Source organism: Harpia harpyja, chromosome 7 (assembly GCF_026419915.1).
Source record: "Harpia harpyja isolate bHarHar1 chromosome 7, bHarHar1 primary haplotype, whole genome shotgun sequence".
NCBI lineage: Eukaryota > Metazoa > Chordata > Aves > Accipitriformes > Accipitridae > Harpia > Harpia harpyja.
Window position 1 is genome coordinate 16391209 of NC_068946.1, and position 27402 is coordinate 16418610.

At 40.3% G+C, this 27402-nt stretch overlaps 1 protein-coding gene across 38 annotated transcripts in view; it reads left to right on the forward strand.

The window, feature by feature from the left end:
- Window positions 1-27402, forward strand: part of LRRFIP1 (LRR binding FLII interacting protein 1) — a 119935-nt gene that overhangs the window by 56547 nt on the left and 35986 nt on the right. For 7 of the 38 annotated variants that reach the window (XM_052793753.1, XM_052793755.1, XM_052793714.1 and 4 more), the window contains exons 3-12: window positions 4577-4594; window positions 9001-9048; window positions 10693-10737; window positions 11268-11318; window positions 14974-15006; window positions 16119-16166; window positions 19369-19425; window positions 23661-23741; window positions 25017-25061; window positions 26006-26071. The exons of 8 other annotated variants lie outside the window; for them this stretch is intronic. In XM_052793753.1, coding sequence (XP_052649713.1) covers window positions 4577-4594; window positions 9001-9048; window positions 10693-10737; window positions 11268-11318; window positions 14974-15006; window positions 16119-16166; window positions 19369-19425; window positions 23661-23741; window positions 25017-25061; window positions 26006-26071 — 492 coding nt within the window. The remainder of the gene's footprint in view (window positions 1-4576; window positions 4595-9000; window positions 9049-10692; window positions 10738-11267; window positions 11319-14973; window positions 15007-16118; window positions 16167-19368; window positions 19426-23660; window positions 23742-25016; window positions 25062-26005; window positions 26072-27402) is intronic. 23 more of the 38 variants (XM_052793716.1, XM_052793733.1, XM_052793721.1 and 20 more) reach the window with 15 other exon arrangements.

Here is a 27402-nt window from a genome sequence, read left to right on the forward strand (position 1 = left end):
AGAAATTGCTGCATAGTCTATTCTTTTGGAAATTTAAAATTGTATTCTTCATCAGCCGCACTATTGATAAGCTCCTTTCCTTTCGAAAGGAGCGTACAATGAGAAGCTTGTGGCAGACAGCTTGGCTTTTAGATGATGGTGAGCATGCTTGCTGCAGGTGTGGGCTCAGCTCTTGCTCAGGCTGCAGTACCTCTTGCCAGTGATCGGTGCTGTTCATCTCGTGGTTTGTGTGCTCAGAGGGATAGCTTTAGTAAACTTGGTTTGAAATGCAAGGTGACTAACAATTCTTCTGGAAACTTAACGTGAAGCAACATACTGCTGTAGTAGAACAATAGTTGCAGGAATTATATAGCAGAAATAGATGGGCTTTTGGAAGAAAACACTCTGAAATGCAGTGTGAGATGTGGGAAAGTTACTCTGGAAGGCTGCTGCTGTTCGCTGTGGTGGGGCAGGATTGCAGGTGTGTTCCAGAGGCAATAGCGACTCATCACCTGGCATCACCTCATGCCTGACAGCAGAAAGAAGGATAAGTGTGCCAGTGTTTTGGTGTAGGGGTTGGGAAGGTAAGGAGGAAGCATGAGTACAAGTTTAATAGGAAAGTATAAACTAGGTAGGTAAATGGAAAGTGTTTTCTGAAGCTGAAGAAAGAAAATGAGCACAAGAATCAATATCTGATACATGCTAGTTTATGAAGATAAGGGTAGTGATCACTGTTGAATCACATATATGCATATATATTTATATATTCAGTAGAGAATGGGTTCCTGGTCATGAGGCTCTAAGAAAGCCACAGATCTAATAAACATAACTGCTTGAATGTTTCTGACGACTTATTCTGTGCCGCTTTGTTGTTATCCACCAGAGATGTAAATAATTAATCTGGAGTTTACGGTAGGTTTTCTGGTATGCTTCCATGCATAGTAAGTCAGTACAGGAGAGCTCTCATGCGAGGCAGTGCCAATGCATGTTCTAAGCTGAAAGGATGATTATAATAGATGGTACTTGCTCCCTTGCCTGTATCCATACCACTGGGACCCACCCAGCTGGTGGGAGTCATAGCAGCAATGGGTCCTGTGTTTTTTACCATACCATGCTGCCATGGTCTTTAAACATTTGGTTTACAGTTCAGAGTCTAAGGCCAGTCCGTTTGGCTTTACTGTAGAGTTGTGTTTGGTAATGAGACAAATGCTTGTGTGCATAGAGATAATTATTTTTAATTCACACAGAAGAGGGAATCAGGAGTTGTCAGCTCAGTTTTTCTGAGTAACAAATTATTAATTCTTGTGGAGCTACCAGGTAAAATGGAGAGAAGGATTTTTTTTGTGTTGTTTTTTTTTTTTTCTTAGAAGCTTGGTGTAAGATATGTTAAAGCTTTTTTTTCCAAGAAATATTTAACACTAATGTTTCAAGACACATAAAAGCTGCAGCATTAGGGCTAATTGTAAAGAACGTTTTATGTAGGAGTACCTTCTGTGTGTTCTGCTGGCAAGACTTTAAATGTCTCTTTGAGGACTGATACTTGGAGACCACAATTTAAGCTGATATTAGTGCCTGAAGTGCAAAGAGAATGATCTCCTCCCACTCCTTCATCTGCAGGATAAGATTCTTTCTTGCCAGTTCACACAGCAGATGAGCCTGTACTTCTAGTTCAAGGCAAGTGCATTGTGCTTGTCTCCTAGCTTCATCTTCAGCTCTCACTTTAAGGGCATAGCACAAAACTTGCCTTTGCTATTTTGTAAATTTGTTCTTTACCAGCATACTCATTTGCACATACTTTTCCTCCTTTGGATTCATATTTCTTTGGAATAAAATATGTTACCAGTACTGTCTGTTGTGGGTTTCTTTTTTCCATGTCAGTTCCTTGAGCATGTAGTAAATTCAGTAAATGTACTAAAGTCAAGTTAATGTGGGGAAAAGACTTGCAAACACTCTTGATCTGCTCACCCATCCTGTTGACTGTAACTTGGGCCCCTTCTTCCCTTGCTAGGATTTGGTGCCTTCAAGTGTCTGATCTGAGTCAGCCAGTCCCATGGTGCAGCTGGCATTTGGGATTGTTTGAAGCCATTTAAAATCCCAGGCAGTGCAGGAAGAACTAGAGAAAAGCAGAATTCTCATGGCTTGAATGGGAGGGGAGAGACTGACTGTAGAACTTGTTTCTTACATATGCAGGGAAGAAATTCAGGAGGTTTGTGATGGTTAATCTGTATCTTTCTTATACAACCAGTGTGAAGATGCAGAGGAAAATTTTTGGAGAGGGACAATGTTGAAGGTGGTTTTTAGTAGATTCTGCATTTCTGCCTTCTGCTGCCATCTAACCATGCTTCACTGGCTTATTCTGTCCCGTTCTAAAGTTGTTTCTGTGGAAAAACTATTTTTGTGGAAAACCTTATGAGATGAGGAAACCAGGAAAGCAGTCTACTGTGGACAAAACACTTTTTTTTTTTTTTTTTTTTTTTTTTTTTCCTTTTTTGGTCATACCATATTACAGGAAAGTGCTATTTAAGGTATTTGACTGCTTAGATGTCTTTTGACTCTGTTAAGCTCGGGGGGGGCATACCTGCAATAGAGATTATTGTTTTAAGGTGTTTGTTTTCTCCTGTAACATGCTATCTAAGGAGGACAGTACACTGATAGAGATCAGTCACTTTGGAGCAGAGTTGTTGTAATTCCTGTTAGCTAAGGGATGACCAAAAAATTCCAGGTTTTATAAAACGCTGGAACAGTTATGATGACGGACTTGGCTTTGTCCCTGTGCCCCTTTCCATCGCCCTCCACGGTGTCTGGCCCTGAACAAGGGCCTCGTTGTTATCTTATCCATTGGCAAGCTGGGTCCTGGACGTTAAGACTTCTTGTGTCTCACTTTGCACTCAATGGGAATACCTGCTATGCCAAGGCTGAAGCATTGGGGTTTGAAAATTAAGACTTCCATGGCATTGCCTCAAAGCGTGGGTGAAGCAATGGCATTGAAAAGTTAAAGCTTAAAGGTTAAACATCTACGTGGTAATTGCCACATCTAAAATGGTGGTGTTTGGCTTCTGTGTATGGATGAAAGGCACTCTGCCTGTGCAACGGAGAAGCAAAAGATCGGAGTCGATATGCAGTCTTGGGAACTGTGGGAAGGTTTAGTTCATTTTCCTTGTCAGGGTTTTCTAGTAAAAGGTAGGCGAGGTGATTAGTTGTGTGGGAATGCTAGTTTTAAATGTGGGTCCTAATTACCCCCCCCTGCACTTGTAGGAACAGGAATTAATGCTTCTGAGGTATTAAGCTGGGTTCTGCAGTTCTCCTTCATGATCACGAAGGAGAACCTGATCAGGAGGGCAGAGATTGAAAGAAGTACGCTCTGCTTCCCAACATTGGGATCTGGGTTCACCTGAGGTGGCACAGAACAGCAGTGGATGGCAGGGATACGCTGAACATTCCAGAATACGAGAGACTGACTACCGTGCTGCCTGCTGACCAGCTGAAGGATTGGAGTCAGAGCAATGTACTGTTCCTCCTGGGTTGTACTCATAGAGCACAGGGCTGGTGTTGGTGTTGATTCAGCATCAGTGCTTATCTAGGAAAATAAGCATAAGGCAGCTGCTGAGGGCTCTCAGGCCAGAGCTGTGATACATTTCCTAGAGATGCAAAGCTAGGTGTTCAGCAGAGAAGTGGAGAGAATGAAGCTGCAGTTTCCTTCTGGATTTGTGTAGCTGGTTAGATGTTTTTGAACAAGAAGGGTTTCTTGCTTTAGAAGTGCTGGGTGAGATGCAAGAAAAAACATGTTTTCTGTTTTCACATGGATTTACAAAGCTGATCAGTCAAGGGCAGTTTTCCACTTAAAGTTCAGAGTGGCTGTAATGCTTTTGTGTATTATTAAAATGGTTCAAGACTACGGAACAGTTTTGCAGAGTCAGCAGTGCATTTATTAGGGCCTGCAAATAGTGTGAGTCTCTGTGGAAACATTAAAAATCGAAGAAGCAACCTGCAGAGATCCTCCAATGCTGGCAGTATATGTGCAAGAAATTTTTGGAGTTTTAACAAGCTGATGCTGCTGTACACAGGTGATAGATGTATAGCATTGATACTTTTGTAACTATTCTTAACTAATTAGTTAAGGACAAAATTTGTCTTTTAAAGAACAATAGATTTCCTGCAGTTAATGCTGTTTGCTTTTATTGTGATGGTAGATGCACAATTGTCATCCCAGGTGAATATTTGGGCATCCATTCCTTTGAAGGAGGGAGATAGGAAAGTTGAGAGGTCCTAGCTTACAGCTGGGTTAGGCTCTGGTCCGATGCAAAGTCTAGGGAGGAAATGTTGTGTGTGCCTCCAAGAGTCTAGCAGATATGAAAACAGGAATGCTGTATTTTAGCTGGGCACATGGAGGATGCCTAGAATGTAAACACTGCTTTCATTCCAGCTAACTTTACAGGGCTTTGATGTGCACTTTTTTGTATTTGTGTTTTGCTGTATATTCTGTATAAATGATTTTTTTTTTTCCCCTTTAGAATGAGCTATGGAATGTTGCATTGCTATTTATTCATTCATGCTAGCTTTTTGTTTCCTTGTTTCTTTCCTTCTCCTTTTTCCCTAGATCTATCAAGTTCAGAAGGTAGGGTTTGCTCTCTTTCATTCTTGTTTGCGTGTGTTCCCACGTTATGAGTCTTGCTAGCATTTCAGAAGAACCTCTAAAGAATGGAAGATGCACAGCAGGCTTCGTATTTCCATGCAATTCCCCCCTTCCCTCCCCTAGCCTTGTGGGGTGGATAATAAAGGGGAGTGGGGGAAGGTGACCCATGTAAAATGTGTCTGGTCAGGCACTTAATACAATTTTTCCTACAGACTGTTTGGCAAAGAATAAGCAGCAAGCAGAAGAGTAATTTGGCAAACCAGCCATCATAGGAAGGTGTGGTGGCTCCATGTGGCACCAAGAACTATACAGACATTTGTGTGTTGAAGGCCAAGAGTATCGCTGAAAATCTTTCAGGCTGGGCAAGCATTTAACAGGTGTCAACAGGAAGAATGACTTTCAGATGACTTTGTTTGCAGAAAGTCACTGAAGGAAATCAGGGATGCTGTGTTTGAATTTATAATCTTTTGGTAAATAAACTGTATGGCCTTTCTTCCAATGTAACCTAAGCATTATAAATGCTTTTATATTGTTTAATCCTCTCTCACCTCAGTTTAAAGCCATAATCTCTTCACTCCTCCCAATTTCCTTTTCATAGTTACAAATGATGGCAAAGGTGATAATAATAGCCCTAACTGAGGTTGCTTGCTATGTAACAACAGAGAGTTTGGGGTTTTGTGTTACGATGTTTGGCTGTTCTATACTTCCAGCATGTGAACTGTGTGGTACCTAGAAAGATAAATAGCTCCAAAGAGATTTTGCAGGGAGGGAGAAAGCATTTGTTTCTTCAAGCCTGCCATTTTCTACCTTATTGAATGTTTCTTTTTTTCCTGAGATATTTTTATTGCTTGTTGAATGATAAATGTCTCCTAAAGCCACAGCCTGTTTGTTTTTGTTCTGGCACTCCAGCTGCTTTAACTGCATGTTTCACTTGCTTGACCTAGCAGTGCGTGTGCTTCTTGGAAATGCTGTTCTCCTCTTTAAGTGCATATGTATGTGAAGATAGCTTCTCAAATCATGTGCTCTGGTATTTAATCCTGACCCCATCAATTTGGCAACAAATACATCTTACTCTTGTTTTTATTTGTGGAGTTGACTATGTACTGAGTGACTCAAATTAACATCTGCCCATGGATCAACAGGCTTGTTATCAGTCTCCTTTATAGGAACTAATTTAATCTTCTGGTATAAGCGCAGCCCCATGGGAGGCAAGGAGGTTGTTTACTGTTCGTGTCCTGATATGGATGAGAAGATAAGTGGGTTAGCCTCACAACATGCTGTAGCAAGTTTGCAAGTCTAGCAGTTTCACTGTCACTTAGTGAGCAAATCTGATCTGGAATTCTCTCTCAATGGTATTAACGTCATTAATTATTTAATTGTAATATCAGTTTTCAGGGTAGAAGGGAACTTGAGTCTGGCAAAGGCCTCTAACTAAAACCCAAATGAATGGATAAGCGGATAAGTACCATTTCTTCCTTTAACCCATGTGGCCATTCAAACCAGGCCCCTCAGGGCAGAACAGAAGAGTCCACATAGAGAAGGAAACGGGAAGTGGTTGAGGGGGCAAAATACGTGAGACTTCAAACGCTGCCAGTTCAGTGCAGTTTGCCGTTTAAAATAGAATCATAGAATCATTTCGGTTGGAAAAGACCTTCAAGATCATCGAGTCCAACCATTACCCATGCCCCCTAAACCATGCCCTGGAGTACCCTGTCCACTTGCTTTTTGAATACCTCCAGGGATGGTGACTCAACCACTTCCCTGGGCAGCCCATTCCAATGTTTGACAACCCTCTCAGTAAAAAAGTTTTTCCTAATATCTAACCTAAATCTCCCTTGCCTCAACTTGAGGCCATTTCCTCTTGTCCTATCTCCAGACACCTGACAGAAGAGACCAACACCCTCCTCACTACAACCCCCTTTCAGGTAGTTGTAGAGAGCGATAAGGTCTCCCCTCAGCCTCCTCTTTTCTAGACTGAACAACCCCAGATCCCTCAGCCGTTCCTCATAAGACTTGTGCTCAAGGCCCCTCACCAACTTGGTTGCCCTAAATATTATAAATTAAAAATAGTCTCAAGGCAATCACATTCATTAACATTTTTCTTTTGGGGATATTAAGTGTGTAGCTACGTAATTTTAAATGGTGGAGGAAAAGACTGTGAGTGGAACTTCGCTTGTGACATAACAAGTCTCTTAAGGGATATTTCCTTATCTCCCTTTTGCAAAACTGAATTCAGAAGCCTATGTCAGAAAGTAAGGAGAACAGAGGTTAGGAAAAGGAAGCAGCAGACATTACAGAAATTATTAGCATGTTTTTGGATCCTTCCTATGTGTGAGAAAGGATTCTTCATTTTCATAGTGTGGGGTTTTTTTTTAAATTGATTTCTAGAGTTAGAAAATGTTACACATTTCTTAGAGTGGAAAAAAAGCCTCTACTAAGGGTTTACCTGACGTGACTTACTACAAAGCATATAATCTGTAGGTTCTGATCATGTACACAATCCTGACCAGCTGGAGTTCATATAATTTTCAGAGGTCATTTTCAGGATGTGATGTACATAAAACTTAATTTTGTAACAGGCTGTTGTATGTGTCATGCTTCTGCCTCGAAGTAACTAGTCCGAGCACTTGTGAGGAAGTGTGTAATGCTTGAAGAAACAACGGTTCATGTCATGCACTCTGATTTCATGTAGTTTAAGGGAGAAATTTGACTTGTGTGTGATTTGGCTAGGCATTGTATAGGAGTATTAGATGTATTTGAGCACACACTGAGATGCTCTGCAGGGAAAGCAGAGGGGAATACTTCCCTGTTCTAATAGGGATGTGGTTAAAGAGCTTGTTGAACTGTTGTCCCTTTTCCTTGTTCCAGAGGGATGTTTGCATACTATTTAAATCTCCAATGCAGTGAATTTATATTTCCTGTTTTCAAATTACTGGCCTAAAAACTTATTTTCTAATATTTGTCCTAATAAATGGGATTGCTGTGAGCTCCTGCCTTTTACCAATTTGACCCCCAAACTGACAGCATTTAAAGGTCCTTGTACAGTTTGGGCTACCCAGGATGTGTAATTGAGTGCCCTGCTGCCTACTCTACTTCATAACAGACTTTCTTCTCTCCAGAGCTGTTAAGATGAAAATGAAGATAACCTTAACTTAAAAATAATTTTGTTGTTTAACGAGGAAGAACTCTGAAGTGGGAATAAACTGGTACAGTATCAAAGAACAGTCAGCTGTTTGTTCTAGTTTATTAATGAATAGTGAATGAGGTTTTTAAGGGTGAAAGTAAAATTACATTAATACCATTGAGCGAGTGCTAAGCAGAGTATAATACAGAACAGGTTCCTGATTTTTTTGATCATTACCTAAGGTTTTGACTATTGATACTCCTGCCTCCTCAAGCCTCTAGGAAAGCAGGCAAGTACAGGCTTGTTTTTTCCACAAATAGATGAACCTCAAAGCACATAATCTAAACTTTTCTAAAATACATATTATGCTTCCTTAAGCAGTATTTCCATTTGCCAATTACTGTGCTTTAGGCTGGTGATTTTTCTTCGCACAAGAATGTTAAGATCACCATTATAAATGCAAACTTCCTGAGACTAGATTTGAAACACGTGTTTGGGGAGGAAGAAAAATCCTGCGGAACTTGTGGATCTTTGGACAGTTTGCTGTCTGGTAGAAATACAGGTTCATTGGGAAGTTCCCAATGTTGTGCAAAGAAATTATGAACTGAGAAATGGTTCAGGAGAGACAGTCTACTAAGAAAATGCATGGCATTTGGTACTGAAATGCACAGAGCTTTCCGGTCTTGCCTGCATTGGTGAAGCATGTCGGTTTTTATCCTTGTTGGTGATACCACCACTGCCAAGATAGTTGAAGTGTAGGGAAAAAGCCTTGGGCTCTGAAAAGGAGCTCTGGGGAGTTCTGAATACAGGGAATAAGAATGCACAGAGATTAGTTGTATTGTATTCAACTTGTCTTCCCAGTTTGACAAATCTGTATGGTAAACATGATTTGACAGCGTTTTTCATCCTGAAAGTGTTCTGCATTCGGATCCCTTGTAATGAGTCTTGACTTAAATGGGTCAGGAATTCAAGACTCATTATGCTCCTTGCTCCTGTCCCCACGGCACTGTTTTTTTTTGCACTGCTGAGAAAGAAGAAGCTGTCGAGTACCCCGGCTGTACCCCAAAGACCCCTTTCCCCCTGCCGGGCAGCTTTTCCTGGGCACATGCTGCAGAGGGCTCTGGTGGCACTCAGTGTGGCTTTTCCCTGGCATGTTTGCGTGCGCGGAGCTGTGTGGCTTGGCCAAAACCTGGCAATGCATGTCTAAATGTTCTGTGTTTGCCTTTCTCATCTAAATTCTGTTTTTTCCCTTTTCTGTCTGTAGAAATATTATGGTCTGGATACTAAATGGGGAGACATCGAGCAATGGATGGTAGGCCTTGGTCAACGTAGCTAAACAACTTTTACGCGCTGAAGTTTTGTATAGTTCATAGAGTTTGAAATCCCACAAAGTAGGTATTTTCATGTACTGGAAATGTGAATTCCACTCTCATCGCAAGCATTCTTGCAGTCCGCATCAATACCTGAAATGTGGCTTTGGTCAGCTTAAAACTGGCAAGGGTTTGGTTAGAGCCATCTCCTTTTACAGACCTCTGTCTCCACCCTATCACTTGAAGATTAGGTTAGCATATAGACTCATTAAAGCCACTTGTGATACAAGGAATATATGTACTCATTTTGCTTATTGTGGATTCTGTTACAATTTGAGACTTCTCAAATCAGCCTTCAGGTAAATTTTGGGCAAGTTTCATCCATGCTTCCTCAGTTACCTTTGTACTTACTGGTCCAGGGGTACTCTTCAGATGCATTATTACTGCTACTATGGCAGTGCTCACTGATAATACAATGTCCTGGATTTTACTATTTCCTAAGCTAGTGAAGTTGATACCAGGTATGGACTTGGCCATTAGCAACATCTGACTGTTTTAACACCAATAATATAAGATGAAGAAGTTGCTAAACGGCAGGAAGACAGTGGCTTCAAATGTCTTTCAGATGTAAGTTTATGAAATCACTTACCAGTGATGCCGGATGAAAACTGTTGTTTGTGGAGCCTTGCCCTACAAGCTGAGTAGCGCACACTGAAAAAGGCAAAACCGAAGAGCTGACTGCCAATGTGGGAGATAACTTCTCAAACTCCCTGACTTCCTTGACCCTTGATAATTAATCAGCATAAATGCTGGTTTGCTCTATGCCTTCTCAAAAGCCTGCTGCCATATGGACCAACCGTCCACCCAGGATGCTCCAATCTCACGGATAAGCCATTAAGCCTCTTCAAATCCTTGCTTGGTGAGCTTAGTTCCACCTTACTAGCAATTCACTTGCTTAGAAATGAGCTCACCTGTGAGAACCATCAACTACAATGTTGAAACTTTTTTTTTTTCCCCCAATGTTCTATCACTGTTTCTAAATTCCATGTAAAATCAGTTTGTTAAAATCAGTTTGTTGAAACGTAATACATCCTACAGCATTTCCAGCATTAACACAGCCTTTGGCCTGCAAAAGGCAGTGGTGCTGTGTGTGGCAGAGGCTGTCAGCAGAGCACAGATGCTTTTGGTCTGGAAGAAGGGGCTGGGCAGTGCCCCTCTGGGATACTCACTAGAGAGAGACCATTACCCTGCCCCATTATTTCAATGGAATATTTTTGAGATTTATTTTGAAGGACTGCAAACTGGAAAGCTTAATTACAAAAGCACTGTAAGTATACTGGTTCCCAGATGCAGAGAGATGCACTTGAAACATTTTTGGGGATAGAAATAAAAGCATCGCTGTGTACAGTTTTCTGCAAAAGTAATGAAAGTGTGTAGCAGAATAAAATGGAGGGGAAGAAATTTGGGGTCACAAATGAGGGGGAAAAGGGTTTTTCTGACTTGACAGGGTGTCACCTTCTGTTACTTGGTTTAACGTTACTGACTCCTAAACATTGCTGAAGTTCGCTGTGTCTTTGTGAAAGCGCTGTGTTGGTGTATCTGTCCTTTCAACACTTCACTCTGTTTTTTCTCTGCTGCCTTGGTAGGAAGACAGTGAGCGTTATTCCCGTAGAGCCCGAAGAAATGCCTCGGTTAGTATCTACTTTTGCTTCTTCTTTTTAGCTACACGTTTCAAATGAAGATAAAAGACATGTATAAGGCAGTTCCTTTTTAGAAGAAAAAACAAGACAACCTCCCCCCACCCCAGGCAAGTGCAGACCCCAAAGCTACTTCCTGACTTCTCTGCCCTCTCCCCAGTCACTCTGGGAAGCTTTTGCAAATGTGCTAGAATAAAGGGGGGCAGGGGGTGGAAGGTGGGGAAGTAACCTGCTTAGAGTGTTTAATATTCATTTATTCAGACCATGGGCCAAGAGCATAGAGCAGGGAACACCCGAGCAGGCTTGTCATTTACCCTGTAGTGAAATGTTTGACAGTGTTTCTTGGGTGGGGTAAGATTTAATTTACTTTCTGCTTGTAGTTTTAATGCGTTTCTTTTTTAAAGACCATCATTTTGTATGCCTTTTCTTTCCTTCTCTTCCATCAAAGCCATCAGCATTTACCTCACTGCCTGTTACTTCTGTTCTTTTCATTGTTTTCTTGTCTTTATACTTTCTTTTGATAGGCTTCGGATGAAGATGAGCGCATGTCAGTGGGTAGCCGTGGAAGCCTGAGGGTTGGTAAATTGTACAGTTTAAGTGTGCATGTGTGTGTACCAATGTTGCTGTCCCCCTGTACCACTGGACTGGTTATAGTACACTGATAATACCATCCTTCCAAGGTCTTGACATGTTCCATGTTCAAGGCACATGGGGTTTTTTCTTCAAGTACATGTAGGTCAATAATTCTTTCCATCAGGGGAATTGTCAGATTTGTATGTACTGTGCAGGAATGCCAGCAGAGCATGCGACTCTATAGAAACTTTTCTGGTAAATGCTGTTCACCGTTACTATTGCAGGAACTACTTAGAACATTGGTATATGCAGCTATTTCTTGTATGCACCTTGTAAGCTCCCCTTTTTCGTTACCAATACTGAGAATTTGAGAAGAGGAAGTGCTAGCTTACTCTCTGATCAATGTTTATTAGCTCAGGAAACCAAAAACAAATTATCAGTGGAAATAAATCTTAAGTGCTTTGGTACTGCAGGTGAATGCTCTCCTCAGAACTGCTTTAGAGATATTTGAAATTCATCTGTAGACTTGAGTTTTGTGGAGGGAGGGATTAGTAGAGCAGAGAGTGCTGTAGTGCACCAGTACTCATCTGTAGGAAAAATTCAAACAGTTTTTTCCTCAAAATACCCATACAGTATTTTTCCAGATAATACGTGTGTACAAATCTTAACTTCATTCTAGCATACACATCATTAGCTCTTGTAATTGTGAAGACAGTTTAAGCAATTTAGTAGTTGTGAACGGCTAATGCTATTGTCTCAGCATGTGTTGATAGTCTTCAGCTGCTTCTGAGACCTATGGGGAAACATTCAGCTAACCACAAAACTGAAACAATCCATGACAGCACTATGGAGGAAGCTCTCAGCAGTCCTGAATGTGAATCAGCTGCAACTAGTTTTTATTATGGAGTCATTGTGCTTACAACTGTTGTGTTTCAGAATAATTTGTTCTTCTACTGATGTTATTCCTAATTTATCAGTAGCACTAGTTATGTGGGTTAAGCTGGATGATAAGTTCTATTTTTATAGAACAAGCAAGACCTATATCATTCATATCAAGATCTTTATTTGTAATCCTTGGTTTCTGGCTTCTATGGAGATTTCATGCCATAAAATTTTTTTTTTTTTCCTCCTTAAAAAACTTGCTAACAGTTATCTAGGCTAGAACTACTTTTTTTTTTTTTTTTTTTTTTCCTGACAAAGTATCCCCAAAAGAACAGGATTGAGTGGAACATCTCATATGCTTCTAAAAGAGTCTGGAAGATGGGAAAAGAAAAAAAAAAAAAAAAAAAAGACTACTGCAGAGCCTGCTCAGTGATCCTAATGGAGTTCACTGTAAGATAACACAAGATGTACTTAAAAATTTTAAGTGTTGCCTTGTTCCCTTTTTAGTGGACTCCTTATTGCTACTTCTGAAATGCTGTTAAAATCTTTGTTCTTTAAGATTGCAAACTTATTTGAGCGCTTTTCAAATCTAGAAGATGCCTTAAAGCTCCAAAGATTCGATGAAGAAAAGCTTATCTTCACAGCTGAACATGAAACACGATGTTTATTAGAGTTAGATTTGGACATGTTTATGAAGGTGGTTTGGGAGGGCAAAAATCTCTCGATCAGTTGAAATTTCAATTCTTTCTGTTTAGAAGGTTATTATGATACAAGTGGGTTGTTTAACCATGGCTATAATTTTGTGTCTCTTGATGTGGCAAGATGCAAGCACATTGGCACTGTATAGCGGGAGCCCTGTTCATCTGAAACACCTTTTGCTCATGGAAATCCACTACTGATTCCTTTTGATGTTGTTTTTGTAGTATGATCCTGTGTTTTATTGTTAAATATTTAAACAGCAGGAGCCTTGCATTCTGCCTCCCCACTATCCCTTGAGAAGAAGCTTTTCTGACCTTTTTTCCCTGGAGCAGCCAGTCTCTGGGCTGCCAGCATGCCTTCAGGCTGCAATAACCACTGCTGATCTGGTGAACACCAGTCTCCAGCTGGTTCATGGGATGGCCCATAAATACCTCATACTTTTGTGAAGAATGTCCTTTTCTGACAGAAGGATCTGGTTGAAACTTTTCACTCTGGTATTTCTAGTGATGTTGCACAGACTCTCCCTGTCCTCATGAAGTAGCATTCGGTGAATATTCTTACCCAAGCTGACGCTTGTGCATGCATAGGATAAGAGTTTTGACAGAGCTTCCTTCCCTGATACAAGTGGCACTAGGATTGTAGATGAAAGTAAATGTTTGCTAGTCTGAACTGAAATTTACGCTTATACATCTTTTAGTTGTTTTATTGACAATGAATTAATAGAATATACACTGACCATTTTCCTAGTGTGGGTTTATAGTAGATGCTTTTAATAGTTTGACCGCATGTGTGTCTGGCTATTTGTGAAGGTTTGGCTCTTGCTGTGTGTGTCTTCAGGACAACAAAGCAAAAACAAACAAACAAACAAAAAACAACAGCCAACCTGAAAAACTACCTCTGAGGACTAGAGTTCAGATTGGCTTCTGAGCTATTTTAGCATGAAGAAAGCACCAAAAGCTGTTTTCTTGTGTCCATAAATGGTTTATAAAACCAGTCAGAGAATTCTGAATACTGCTCTTTTTTTTTTTTTTTTTTTTTGATATTTGAAGGCTTCTTCTGTAGTTGCAGAATGCCACTGTAATTGGTCTACAAGACTTCCATTTTCTGAAAATTGATCTTGCATCTTTGGCACTTGGGCTCATTGCATTGTGAGGGGCTGATGGTGTTGGGGGGGGTTGCTTTTTGAAGCTATGCTTCTTTTCTACAGGAAATTTTCAATGAAATAAGCCAGTATCAGAAATTTCTCCCTAAAACTTTGCCACCCTACTAATCCGTGTGAGTTTTACTCTGGATTTTCTCCTGGAATGTTTTCTAAGTGGATGTCTGAACTGCAGGCATCAGAGATCTACTGAGCTAGCTTTTTGGGAGCTGGTGTGGATGTTTCTGGCAGAGCAACCATCAATATGGACTGCAAAACCACCTGAGGTGTTGATTAGACCATGCTAGCAAATTGATCACAGTCACAGCTGCGACTGTACTGTAAACAGTGGCCTAGTGTGTTGATACAATGCTAGCTTGAGTATATCCCTGCCTCCTGCAGGCAGATCTTCAGCTGTGATGAAGGGGCATCATTAATGGCTTTTCTGTGGCTCATCCTGAACCCATCAAAAGTGTCCTGCCTTCTTGTTTCAGAAGTTCTGCAATCTTGATTCTTTATCACGCAGTTTTTCCTAGGGAAGCTCAGTAACATCATCCTGTATTTGTTCAGACACTCAAGCCTTTCTTCAGTCTCTTTTCTACTGCAAGTATCCTTGTTCTCCCACTTCTCAGCTGGCTGTCTCTAATCTGAGACCATCCAGCATGAAATATTGTTGTGTTATTAATCACTCATGATGGAGTTCGTGCATTTTCCTTGTTTTGTTTGCTCCAAAGTTCCTGACTTCTGACTTTGTGCAAGAAGTCCTGCATTATCAAAGTTCTGTAGTTGGGATTTACATCTCTGTGCCTGGTTTTTTGGTTTTGGGGGGGTTTTTTTTGGTTGGTTTGTTTTGTTTTGGGGGATTCTTTTGGTTACCTTAACTTGCTTCAGTGTTTTCCTTTGTAGTCTGATTTTTCTTTCCTCTCATGCCTTGACAGTCTCATTTGGAATATCCCAGCACCTACCCAGTGGTGAGAATAGTCTGCAAGTTGCAGTGTGTGTTAAACTAATCATGAAGAACAAACTAACATCAACTGTGACAGCTGATCTGAGATAAGGGATGATCTAAAATTATCCTGAGGCAGTTCGTGGCCTGTGATGTAAAGATGCTACTTCCCTTGCCGACTGCTCTGACGCAGTTCAGATTAAAAGCGCTGAATGGTTAGAGAGATCTAACCTAGGTCTAGTTCAGTAGTTACCATAGGACAGAGCAGAATAGCTTTTATTTCCCCTAACAGACTTTCTCTGTTACAGTCTGTCCATCACTTGACCAGGTATGTCTGGTTTTATTTCAGCATAAATCTGGAAAGGAATAAAACTCTCACAAACTCATTCTGAATAGATCTAGCAAAGGTAACAGGACAAATACACTGCCTACCAAAGCTGCAGCTTGTCTATTGAGCTGTTACCTTTGCTTTGGAGGATAAAATCAAACTCTGTAGGTAACAATAAGATGAGAGCAAGTATTTGCATTGAATGTGTTGAGATAAAGCTGACTCTAGGAAGAAGAGAAAGGGCACAGAAGGGAGAATGAATATTGGGACTTCAAGCTCAGTTTAAAAATTTTCCTTGTACTGTTGAAAATAGAGTTCTGTGTTGAAATACAGGTGTCTCAGTTTCTGCAGAAAGCAAACTGCGGAGGGTAGTTTTACAGACTCTCTCTAGCTTTTTCACTCCCCTTTGTTCCCTGCGCTATTTCAAATTAGGAATGCAATGTGTCTATTTGTGAGTGACCTATATACAGAAATAGTTCAAACACATTTGGATTTTGCATGAATGTATTGATGTAGTAAGTATAGACAGCTGGTAGCTCTTTTAATTGACTTAACCCAGCAAGCATGAATGATTTTAACTGTGGCTACTAAATTTAACAGCGCTATCATCACTTTTAACAATATTCTTTAATAACTGGTCATTTGACTTTGAGATTTGATTTTTTTCATGTGTGCTTACTGAGCCGTGTTGCGTAGAGCTGGAGGAAAATTGGACTGATGTTTTTGCATGTTGATATGCATGCCTGGCTATGGATGGGTGTGCATAAACTCATTGATCTTTTCATCCTGCATTCTTAATCTCACTGCAGGCTGGATTAGAGAATGAGAGGACCAAAAAGAAGAACTACTCCAAAGCAGTATGTATCTTGACTAACTGTGTCAGAGAGGTTTTTGCATACAAAACCACTGTGATAGGACAAAGAATACGTGCAAGTATTTTGGCTGTAAGAGCTCACCAGCCTAATGTCAAGGATACGGTATAATTATTGGGACTTGTTGGGTGTGCGAGAATACTGAGCCATCACTTCATCTGCAAAATGTGATATAATCCAAGCGGTTATATCAGCGTTGTACATAAAGAGCATCTTGAAAAACTCAAAACCTAACTTGAGCTTTAACATTACACAGAAATAGCTAGAATATATATTTAGTAGTAAAGGCTGCATCTTTCATAAAGGTAGTTAGAATATACATGTAGTAAAGGCTGCATCTTTTCACAAAGGTCATTCTGCTTGGTATCAATGCCTTACTAGCACCGATACAAATAGGATGCTACTTAGAGCACCGCAAAGACAGACCTGGATGGAAGGAAGGTAAAGGATAATGTGCTTTCACATGATGAGGATTTTAGGTGAATCTCATGGGGAGCAATTCCAGGGAGAGAAAGAGTACACGAGAGAGGCGAAGTGGTGTGCTGCTACTGCGGAGGGAAGGCTACTCATCGCAGAAAGAGGTGCCAGGCTGGATTGGGGTTCTTCAGTGCATTGGAAATCAGCAGAGAATTTTCTGAGAAGTGGAATTTGGATGTGGGATTGAGAAAGCCAGAAGGAGCAGCATTAGCCACAGTCTAAGGTAAAAAATGTTACAAGTACAAATGGACATAGTGGCAATGAGCAAGTTTTCTGCATCTGTTAAAAGCAAGAGGAAAATACGGAAAAGAGTAGGGTCAATCACACATGAAGGGAGAACAAGTAAAATCTGGATATTTTAGCCTCCCCAGTATGCAATTTTATTTGTTCTAGTTTTCACGAAGGTTATGATCAGGTGCTTAGCATTTTAACGTAGCATAGAACAATGGTCAGCAAGGTCTGGTAAAATTGACCCTTCTCTTCAAGAGTTGTCTGGAGCATTTGCCTTCAAAAATATGTGCTGGAGAGGTTTCTGGAGAGGATGGGTCATAGTGACAAGGGAAGTGACCTGAGCTGTGGGGCTTAGGTTTGAAATCTGAAAGATACAGGGCAAATGAAACAAATATGTTTAGGAGTGCCTGAAATATAAAGTGATAAACAGTTAACTTGGATTTGTGGAAAATGAATCATGTCAATTCAACTTAATTTCCCTAAGCAGGGTGATTATTTAAGGGCATGAAGAAAAAGCATTAGATGTGACTATAACTTGACTATAAGGCTCTTGGTGTGTCTCTACGTGACATTAAGTGAAACCTTGGGCAAGATCTAGTTCTTGTAAAACAAATGCACAGTTAGGTTGAAAAATAACTCTTTTGGAAAACAAGACAGCTGGAAAGGATCTCATCTGGTCTGTTCCCATTGAAGACAGCATCATCTGTTTTTAAAGGGGAAAACAGTTCTACAGGAGTCTGTGTTGCTTAGATGTCTTAAGTACAAGGAGTGAAAGCAGTTTCATGTGAAGTTAGAATAAAAATACTGTTGATGAATAGCAGACAACTTGTCAAGACTGAATGATAGTAAAAATAAATGAGGAATACCACATTTTGGAAAAATGAAATATACTATTACAAAGTAAGGAATTTTGCATAGGAATGGTTCAGATAACTAAATGTAATCTCAGATTATTAATATTACATTGCTGAAAAAAGGCAAACAATTCCTCAGTGTAGTAATGAAAGGGGCAGTGGAGGTAATTGGTCTGCACGGTGCTGTTGAGGCTGCAGCTGGAGTGTTGGCTTCAGTTGCTGAAGATTCATTTTAACCATTCTTCAGGAAAGTGTTAGAGAAATTCAAGGAGCCTGAGAAAAAAACTAGTAAAAACTGGAAAGAAGCCAAGCTGTGGGAGAAGAAGGCTATAGCAGTATTTCAAATCAGTCCTTCTTGAAAAAAGAAACTGGATGTTGGCCCTCCATTTGTGGTGATAATACTGCATTTCAGTAGAGAATCTAAGCTTTTCCCAGAAGTTGCTTTACTAGCTTGGGTCTAAACTGGTTTCTAAGTTAATTTGTTTAATTTTTCATGGAAGCCACTGTATAGTATATGATAAATATTTTGTTTGGAAATTGATTCAGATTGGGTTTAGTGGGTTTTAATTTCTGGAATGCATTAAAACTTGGACTTAAACTTAATTTGAATAGGAATTGTAATTAAATTTCCACTAAAAAAACCACCCCAAATACACAGAGTGTGCTTCCTCGTTTTTGATGTTAAACCAGGCCTCATTGTGAAGTGGTGGCAGTATAGTGAAGTGCTTGAGAAATCTGAGCTTTTAATGGTATTGATTGAGGTGACTGTTGGGTCTGTCCTCTTTTCTTCAACATCATGTTTCCAGGCTAGAAACTGTATGGTAGTGATCACTTTCTTTTATTCCTGTCCCTGCTGCCATAGGGACTTGAAGCATCTCACCCTGCTTGCGAAATGCTCATTCTGAGCCTGTTTGTTTTTTTTCCTTTGAGAGAAAACATCTTAATGACAACAAGGCAAGCTATTGAGCATGACAGAGGACAGCTGAACTGACTGAAATCTCTTATTAGTCTTTGGATGGCCACACAAAATACTTGGATGCGGCAGATGGTCACTGTCTGGGTTTAATTTTGATGTAATTGGGGAAAGCTAAAAAGGAGATTGCATACAGCATTGCATGTTTATTAAACTGAATTTCTCAAATATAAACTTAGAAGTAATTCTTCAGCTACAATTTGCTGCTTTTTAGTTGCTTAGCTGCCAGAGGTATAAGTAACTACAGTGATAAATTTCTTTTATTGTAGTCTCTGATCCCTGGTGTCCCATTTTGTCCTGTGTTCCCTTCACAGAGTGTTTAAAGAGACAGGTGCTATAGTGCAGTAATAATAGGGGAAGCAAAAGTGTTTCTTAACAAGAAAAAAGGGGGTCAAGAAAGGCAAGCAGGAGTATCCTTGACATTTTTGGCTGGTATACAGGTGCTGACAGGCACACAAATGTTCATGTCCTCATGTTTGAAATCATGACCTAGTCCTGCACTTGTCCTGTTCCTGGTGTATCTTTGAAAAGTTCTGTCTCTGCCTTTGCTTTTCATAAGTGATGACTTTTGCTAAAAATTCCCTTTTGGGTCTGCGTCAACTTTTTTCTCTCCTTTTTTTTTTTTTTTCTTTTTCCTTTCCTTCCATAACAGACCAATGGTTATGAGGAAGACATGTATGGATCATCCCAGAGTAGAAAATCTAGCAGGGTTAGTAGATGATTTATATTGCTATAAAATCTATTGCTCTATTTAATGGGATTAAAGCTAATTAGCAAATTCTTTTCTGTGGTAAAGCAGGTTTTTCCTGTCTCGCACATTGTGGGTTTTGCATTTTGTCAGACACGAGGTGCAGCAATAAGCGTCTAAAAAAAAAAAGAAAAAAATGGGCCATGAGTGGGAAGGGAAGTCTCTGAATTTGGTACAAGTAGAACTTAGAAACCAGAACTGCTTAACTTGTAAACAAAATTGGGTAAAAGTTAAATTGTGACAGGAGATAGTTTGGCAGCGCCTGGCATGGAGGATTTCCATGTGCTGGACAACAGAACGATTGTTTTCCATCCTGTGCAAATGTGTTCATGTTGTGCTCTAACACCGACACTCCCAGGCTTCACCTAGAATTTAGTCCATGTCTTGAGATTTGCATATGTAAAATGGATTTTGGATTTTGAATTTTCCCCAAATGTGTGGTGCTTATTTGAAGTTTGCTTAACTAAATGCTTTTTTTTTTTTTTTCCCCTTTATAAACTGTATCCTAGGGTTTCTGGAAACTCCCACAGAGGTGAACAGCCAGTGCAAGTGTTACTACTTAGCTACTTACCATTGATGTACTTTTATTTCTAAAAGTATTCTTGTCAAAAAAAGCTTAATTATTAGCTCCATTGTGTGCATGTGGGTCACAATGTTCCCTTCTGTCCCAGCACAAGTGTTTTGTGTCAATTGCAGGAATTCATGGGCCTGCTTTGTTAAATATTGGGGTTTGTGCAAATTATTTAAAGGTATTGCCTCAAGCAGAACCTCTGGGGGGCAGGGAGGGGAATTGTTGGCATTTTTTTTCCTTGTCTTTATTTTAACAAAGGCAGACAAAAGTTCAGAGCCTGTTGATCTTTACGCTATCAAGACTTCTAAAGAAATTTAGTGGTATGCAGACTAAAGCTCTAAGTTTAGGGGAAAAATAAACTACTTTTAAGACTCCATTTAGCTAAGTGTTTGAGCAATACATGCTAAACATGAGATAGACTTCAGTGAGTTACTTTGTAAGCATGAAGTTAAAAGCAGGCGCTTGTATAAATAGTGAAATGGGACCTTATATTCCATCTCCATTTTAGATTGTTGCTTCCATATACTTTTATCCATTTTGCTTGTATGTGTGGATAAGAGAAAAAGAAATACTGTTGCTTAAACTGTTAAGAAAGCAGTATGTCCTGTTGTTGGCACTCTTGCCTGAACTGCTTGACAAGTTCAAGGAACTTCATTATGTAGTGCTTCTGAAAAATGATGTTCTTTAATGACATACTCCAGAGCTCCAAGTACTGCAGGAAGAACAAAATATCTGTAACAAAGTCATCCAGGGAAAAGAAGTTGTTTGGTTTCCATTTAAATAATTTAAAATCATCTGAGTATTAGGGTTTGTAGCATGGAGGTTTAGTGTATGTAGAGCATAATTATGGCAACATCATTAGTTCTTTCCTGTTTTCGTTACTAAGTGTAATTCAGATTAATTATTATTTAGAAGGGGGATGAGAGTTTGGGGGTGACTTGGAATAGCTGAAACTCCAAAACCAGTTGATGCCAGTCTGTCTGGCATTCACTTTTAGGAATGCTCTCTCCAAAACCCCAAACCTAACTGTAAAGATTGTCAAACTGACAATGAAAAACAGAGATGAGGCAGAGTTCTTCAGGTCAGGAAGGAAGTGATGGGTCAGCTGATAAAATAGTTTTTTCCAAAATAGGTGTCCAATTTTAAGTCGCAAAATGGAGTGATGTCCGCACGGAGATCAGCCTTTGTACACTGTACTTGCAATTAAACGGCTTGATTCCTTAAAAATTAATAACGCCATGTGCCTGGGTAGTCCACGTGCGGATTACAAACTCCCTAGGTGGGAATGAAAGTAATTTCTTTAAGCTCAGTTCAGTTTATTCAGATTTCTTTTCAGTGAAAGTTATTTTACAGGCATTCAGGAATAATGAGGCAGAAAGGGATCTAAATTTTTGAGACTGGACAATAATTTATCCTCAGTTATATACCTGTGAGTGTTGTGTCTTACCCACAGATGTTTTTACCTGCAGTGAGAGCAGTCCAGTGTCAAGAACAAACAAGTTTAATTTGCCGCAGATCTCCCTCATTTGTAAATGGAGTTAACACCTACGTAATTTCTAGTGATGATGCAAGGATTAGTTAGGGCTTGTAAGAAAGCTGAGTAGTTGCTGACTACTAAAAGCAGAGTGTCTTGGTTGTCCAGACCCCCATAAGAAATTACTGGAGAAGCAGGATGTTAGAGGATGGCCGTAAAAGGAGAGCTTTGGAGTATAGCAAAGGTAGAGGTGTGGAGCATTTTCAGAATAACCATTCCCACCAGTGTGCATCTGAACAGAGCCTAGGAGACTTTGAAAATGCCTTTGCAACTTGTGTATTGTTGCAGGGCTAGTTACAGGAGACTGAGCCAGCACAGAAGAAATTTCATGAGAGTGGGGATGCAAGGAGGTAGCGTTTCCTCTGTCACCCCTGCACGCTGGCTGCGGCAGCCTGTGCTCACTTCTAAGCATGCCTTTCTGGTGTAGCTTTATACTCTGCCTGCTTGGCTCAGGGCTGCATCTGTCCCTGGCACGGCAGGCTATTTTATCATATTTTAGATGTGGTTTTAGGCTGCCGTTTTTCTGAAAATAAGGAAAATACAAAGTCTTCCTAGTATGCCTGTATTTTTCTTGATTCCTTTAGTTCTGTGAGATGCATGTCTTATGTACAGATATCTGATCTGCATTGAAAACAGACCTTGATTTGCAAATTAAAATATCCCTCCATGTTAAAACCAGCTGTTTATAACAACTTAAGTTGTTCATAATATATTGTTGCATGCTCCTAAAGCTTTTGGGAAACCAAAATACTGAGTTCCACTCAATATTATAAATATCCTACTGCTGTCAGCCTTCCTGCACCCTGGCAAGCCCTACATGCCATCTTTGTGTTGAAGTGTTTGTACAGCGGAAGTTCTCACAGATAATACACGACAGCAGAAAAGCTGAGTTGGCATCCTACACTCCAGTACAGGTGCTGGGGGAATGAATGGAGATGTTGTATATCATGCTAGATAAGTAGGGTAGTATTTCAGAGGGTAAAGGTGATTTTAAGGCCACTGGAGTTGTCAGTCAGTCACTATTGATACTTCGGTATTTAACTTGAGGTTGAATTAAGATCTCCCCATCCAAATAGGTGGACCAAAAGTGCAAGGTTGGCTAGATGCTAGGTAGGAAGCTGCATAAAATAAGGTGTTTCATTTAGATAGTCTCACTTCTTACAGGAAAGTTTTCTTTGCATTCAGTCTTGCCATACCTGACTGTGGGTGGCTCACTTTTTCTGATGGGCTCACCCAACAGTTTTGGTCCCTGGCTTTGCTCTCTGTCTCCCAGCAGAGTTGTCCTGACACCTTCTCCTGCATCTCTTGTGGGTTTAGCTTATAGGGCATAAACTCCTCAAGAATTCAGAAGGAAGCTGACCTGCTCTCTGACCAATACATTTTTGCAGTGCTTGATGGGCAGTGGCAGTCCACTCTATTGTCTGCAGCGGTGGGACTGCACATGCAAAGAAATAAATCCTCTAAGGCAGGAGCCTGAGTTTTTAGGTATGAAGCTGTGATGCAGCCATTTATTCTGAGTTTGAGCCTGGAAGCTAACGTTTCCAGCATCTTGTAAAACAGATGTTTTCTGTTCTGTTTTACAGAAGCTGGAAGTATGTTGATAAATACAGCTTCACTTACCTAGAGTTAGGATGAAACTTAGGTGCATGAACTGCGTATATGCTTTTGGAAGTGTGGTGTATCTTCTTCCAAGTCCCATACAAACCATGTCCTTGCAGCATACTGTCACGTTGGGTCATAGCAATGAGAAGGGAGGAGAGAATGTGAGGTTTTAAAGTCTTTTCAGTGGAAAATAAACTAAACGGTTATTTTGTGCATAAGATGCTGTAGGGATAGAGGAAACGCCTTTTGTTTATTTAAAAAAATCTCTACCTTACAAATGGAAAGGGCACACAATTTTCACACATCCACATATCTTTAATGTGATTTTCTTAATGCAGTTATCTCCTTTTTGCATGTTTGATCATTTTGACTCCTTGCAATTTGTAAGCACCTATTTTACTTTTTGCTTCCCATTTAAAGGAATTTAGAAAGTCCTTCATGTTACAAAACTGAGTTCTCAAGGGGTTTTTTTGTTTGTTATTAATGCAGGCTTCGTACTACTCTGATCTGGGTCTTCACAACAGCGGCTATGCTTCCACATCTCAACCTTCTTCCCAAAATGGAAATTGGGTCTGTTACCCTCTGGCTTTACCTGGCCTGGACTTGTTCTGATTTCTGTTGGATAATGCAACCTCTTGCACTTAGGAATGAATTTGGACCAATTGTCAAGAGTCTCTGTAGCTCTTTTTAGTAAAACTTAAAAAAACAAAACCATACCAGACCTTTTAAAATTGGAGTGAGTAATGGAAAGCTGTTTTAAAATGAGCACAATTAGTTTTCCTTTGCTGCTCCTCCCTTTCCTACAGTTATGTTGTTTGCTTTTGGCCTCAATTGGTCTGGAAAAATAAGGGAAATCTTAATTGACTGAAGTTCTCTATTCTATTTGAGGCAACTTCTGTGCTCATCATGTCAGTCTAGCAAGCTTAAGACAATCCAGTCTGCATAAAATGAAATTACAAGCAAGTAATTCACAGACTGCTAGAAGAAAATCACTGAAGCTTCAAAATCACCCAGGAGGTTGGATTGTCCTCTGTGTGTGGACAGAGCTCAGCCAGTCCGGCGCTAGCAAAGCAGTGATTGAGCAGTGGTCTGCAGCCTGTCCTGCCCGATGGGCAGCAGCACGAGGACATTGCCTGGTGCTTTGTGGTAGCCAGCGATGGGGGCTCTGCAGATGTGGAGGAGGGGGGTGACTTGCAACAGGACATTGCCTGCAAGCTGTGGGCGGGGGACAACTGCTGGAGTATCTCTTGCACCTAATTATGCCAGATACAGTATATCCTCTCTGAGCTTAATTGCTGCATCTTGTGAATGATGGTTACTAATGGTGAAATAATTTGTTTTATGGTGCTCTGACTTAAGCACTCATAATTTTGTCCTGAATTATTTGGGTTTTCTTTGCATTTTTGTTTGATAATAAAGTACACAAGAGATGGTCTTACAGCTGTGTGAAACACTTAAAATGTATATCTTAAAACACTTCTGTCTCTGTAGCTCTTTTTCTGACTTTGGTTGAAGTGAGGAGAAACACCCTTTCTGGCTGCTATACACAAATGTGTGAGAGACAATAACAACTTAACAACCTAAAATTAAATTATGCTGTTTTGCTTTTGCCTACTGTCGTATCCTCCCTTCCTGCAGGAAATGCACATGTCTGCTTGGTATTCTTAGTCTTTGGGAGTTGAGATCTAATGCTTTTATGGCACAGATGACTAATATTCTCTGTACTGGGTTTCTTCCTGTTGTAGTTTAATAATCCTAGTCTCTTATCAAGATGGTTAATTCTGCTGTAGGTGCCTTTTTTGTTTCATTTTCTATGCAAAAAAGTTTTGTGCTTGTCTTCCTCAGCCCTCCTTGCTGTACAGCGATGCCCTGCCAGCCAGAAGTTACAGGGTTTGTTGTACTAATGCTCTAAACACAAATACCAATGCCACTCACCTTCAGCCATGCATATTGTGTCTCTTACCTCTGTAGTTCCTGTTGGGTCCATTTATTTCACACTCTGGTGTCTGATTCATCTGAATGCACGTGTCCAATGCTGTTTGTACAGACCTAGATTTGCTGATCCTTCCTTTTATTCCTGTCGGAAGCATGCAACCACTGCTTGTGGGGTTGTGATGCTGCTGCAGACTTCTCTGTGGATGGAGACAGTTGTCTTCATTTTGGTGTATTAGCTACAACGTGCAGGAGCAGGCCAGAGAGAGGCAACATCAATTCTTTCTGGTTGTGTAACAACTAACAAAAATCTGTTTAAAATTTTTTGTAGCCAGATTCCACTGTTCTTGTTTAAACTTTAAAATGAGCTTCTCAGATTTTTTTTCTCAAAGCTTAAAGGTAGAGTTTCCTACTCCCCCTGTGTTTTCTGAGCCATACATTTATATGTTAAACTGGAGGCAGTCTTAAAATATGCATCTTCCTCCTCTTTTATTAATTTAGTGAACTGGCTAGTAAGTGAAGTTCATCAAACAGATTTGAACAATTTAAGAATTGATGTAGCCGTTTTGTTGGTAAGCAGTATAAACTGTTGATGATTGGGAGAACAGTTAGAAATGCATGACTATGTCATGGACTTGAGGTTGGGGGTGTGTGTGTGTGTGTGTGTGTGTGTCAGATTTTGCATGTGTCTTATGGCATTTTCCCAGCTCACTGACTTCAGGTTGTGTTAGATCTTCACTTGCATGTTGCTTGTGGTTGCGTACAGATGATGTTCCTGTCCTTGCACATACTGTTCATTCCCCTACGTCCCTCACGCTGCACCTTGTGAATTTGTAATGCTTCAGACTGAAACCAGAAACTAGGTCTGCCAGTCCTGTTCTGACTCTGTCTTTTAATTGTAGGCATCTGTGTATGACGAGAGCGTTTACAGTGGGAGTCGTCGGTATAGTGCCTCTAGTTCTCGTGCTGTAAGATGTTTTCTGCGTTTCCCTGTTGTCTTGTCTGTCCTCCAGTAACCTGTGTGTACGAGAACACAGCCTTTTCTGGGCTGAGGAACATTTAAGATGAACTGTGTGAAACTCATAGCCTGCTGCTGTAGGCAAAAGTACAAGCACCGTTTTCGTGAGCTTCCATGAAATAATAAGTAGTGATTTATCTGCTATTGTAACACCTGGCCTTACGCAGACTGGCTCTGGCTAGCACTGGCAGAGCTTGGCGCTGGGTACTCACCCCCACCCCCCCGCCCTCACTGCGGTGAGGTGAATTCAGCTCTGCCTTGCACTTGGTTTGCAGTTAAAACACCTTGGAAAGACGGTACATAAAGTCCCTTCCCTCCCTGAGACTTAATTCTTCTTTTGAAACTGAGAATAATGTAGTTTTAAAAAAACAAAAACAAAACCCCCAAACCCCACTTCTCCAGTGCTACATCATTAGCACTTATCTGCCAGCATGAAGTAAAGGATTCTTGTGAATGTATGACTTGCTTGGTTTTGTTTCTTTTATTTATATTCCGTAGCTGTCTCAGGCAAATTGTGACAACGTTTTCAAAATACATGCTCCTGTGAGTGGAGGGCTTTGTCATTTATGGGGAGAGACAAGATGAGAAATGACAATACAAATTGCTTCCTTTCACAAAAGAGAGGCTGCAGCACTCAGTTTACAGATCAGAAGGCAGAAAATGCCTTCATCTCTTCTCAGATGGGTCTTCCGTGTTGTGGTGGGCATTTGGGCCAGGTGGTACATCTGCTGTTGTATCTGCCTGGGGGAAAAAGAATTCTGCTCTGTGGACCCACTGCTTATTCTGTCTCTGAACTCCTTCACTGATTATAAAAACAAAACAAAACAAACAAAAAAGCCCTAATAAATGAAAAAAACATTACCTAGGACCATAACAGAAAAAAGCCTCAAGACAAAGCATTGTTGTTAATTTAACCATAAAAGTTACAATTTCATTAGCTTGGAGAAGGAAACAAACTTTGAAGAATGTTTTCTAAGTGCTTTTTAGTCTTTAAAGGTCAATCACACCGATTCACTAGTTGGGCTGTGCATCTTGCTGCTACTGATGTTAAGCTTCAAATTACTTTTTGTTTCACAATTGTGGCTTATCTTCATTTGGCTGCCTTGGAAAATTCATCGATACTTATCCATTTGGGTTGTTGTGGCAGCCTGCAATTCAGTGAATTTGCCACTGAGGCTGCACTGGGCTGGTTGTAGCCCTTTGTTTGTATGGGATGTCTTCTTTTGTTTGAGATTAAGTCTCTCAAAGGTCCAGATGATACACTTCTACTCTTGGAAGAAA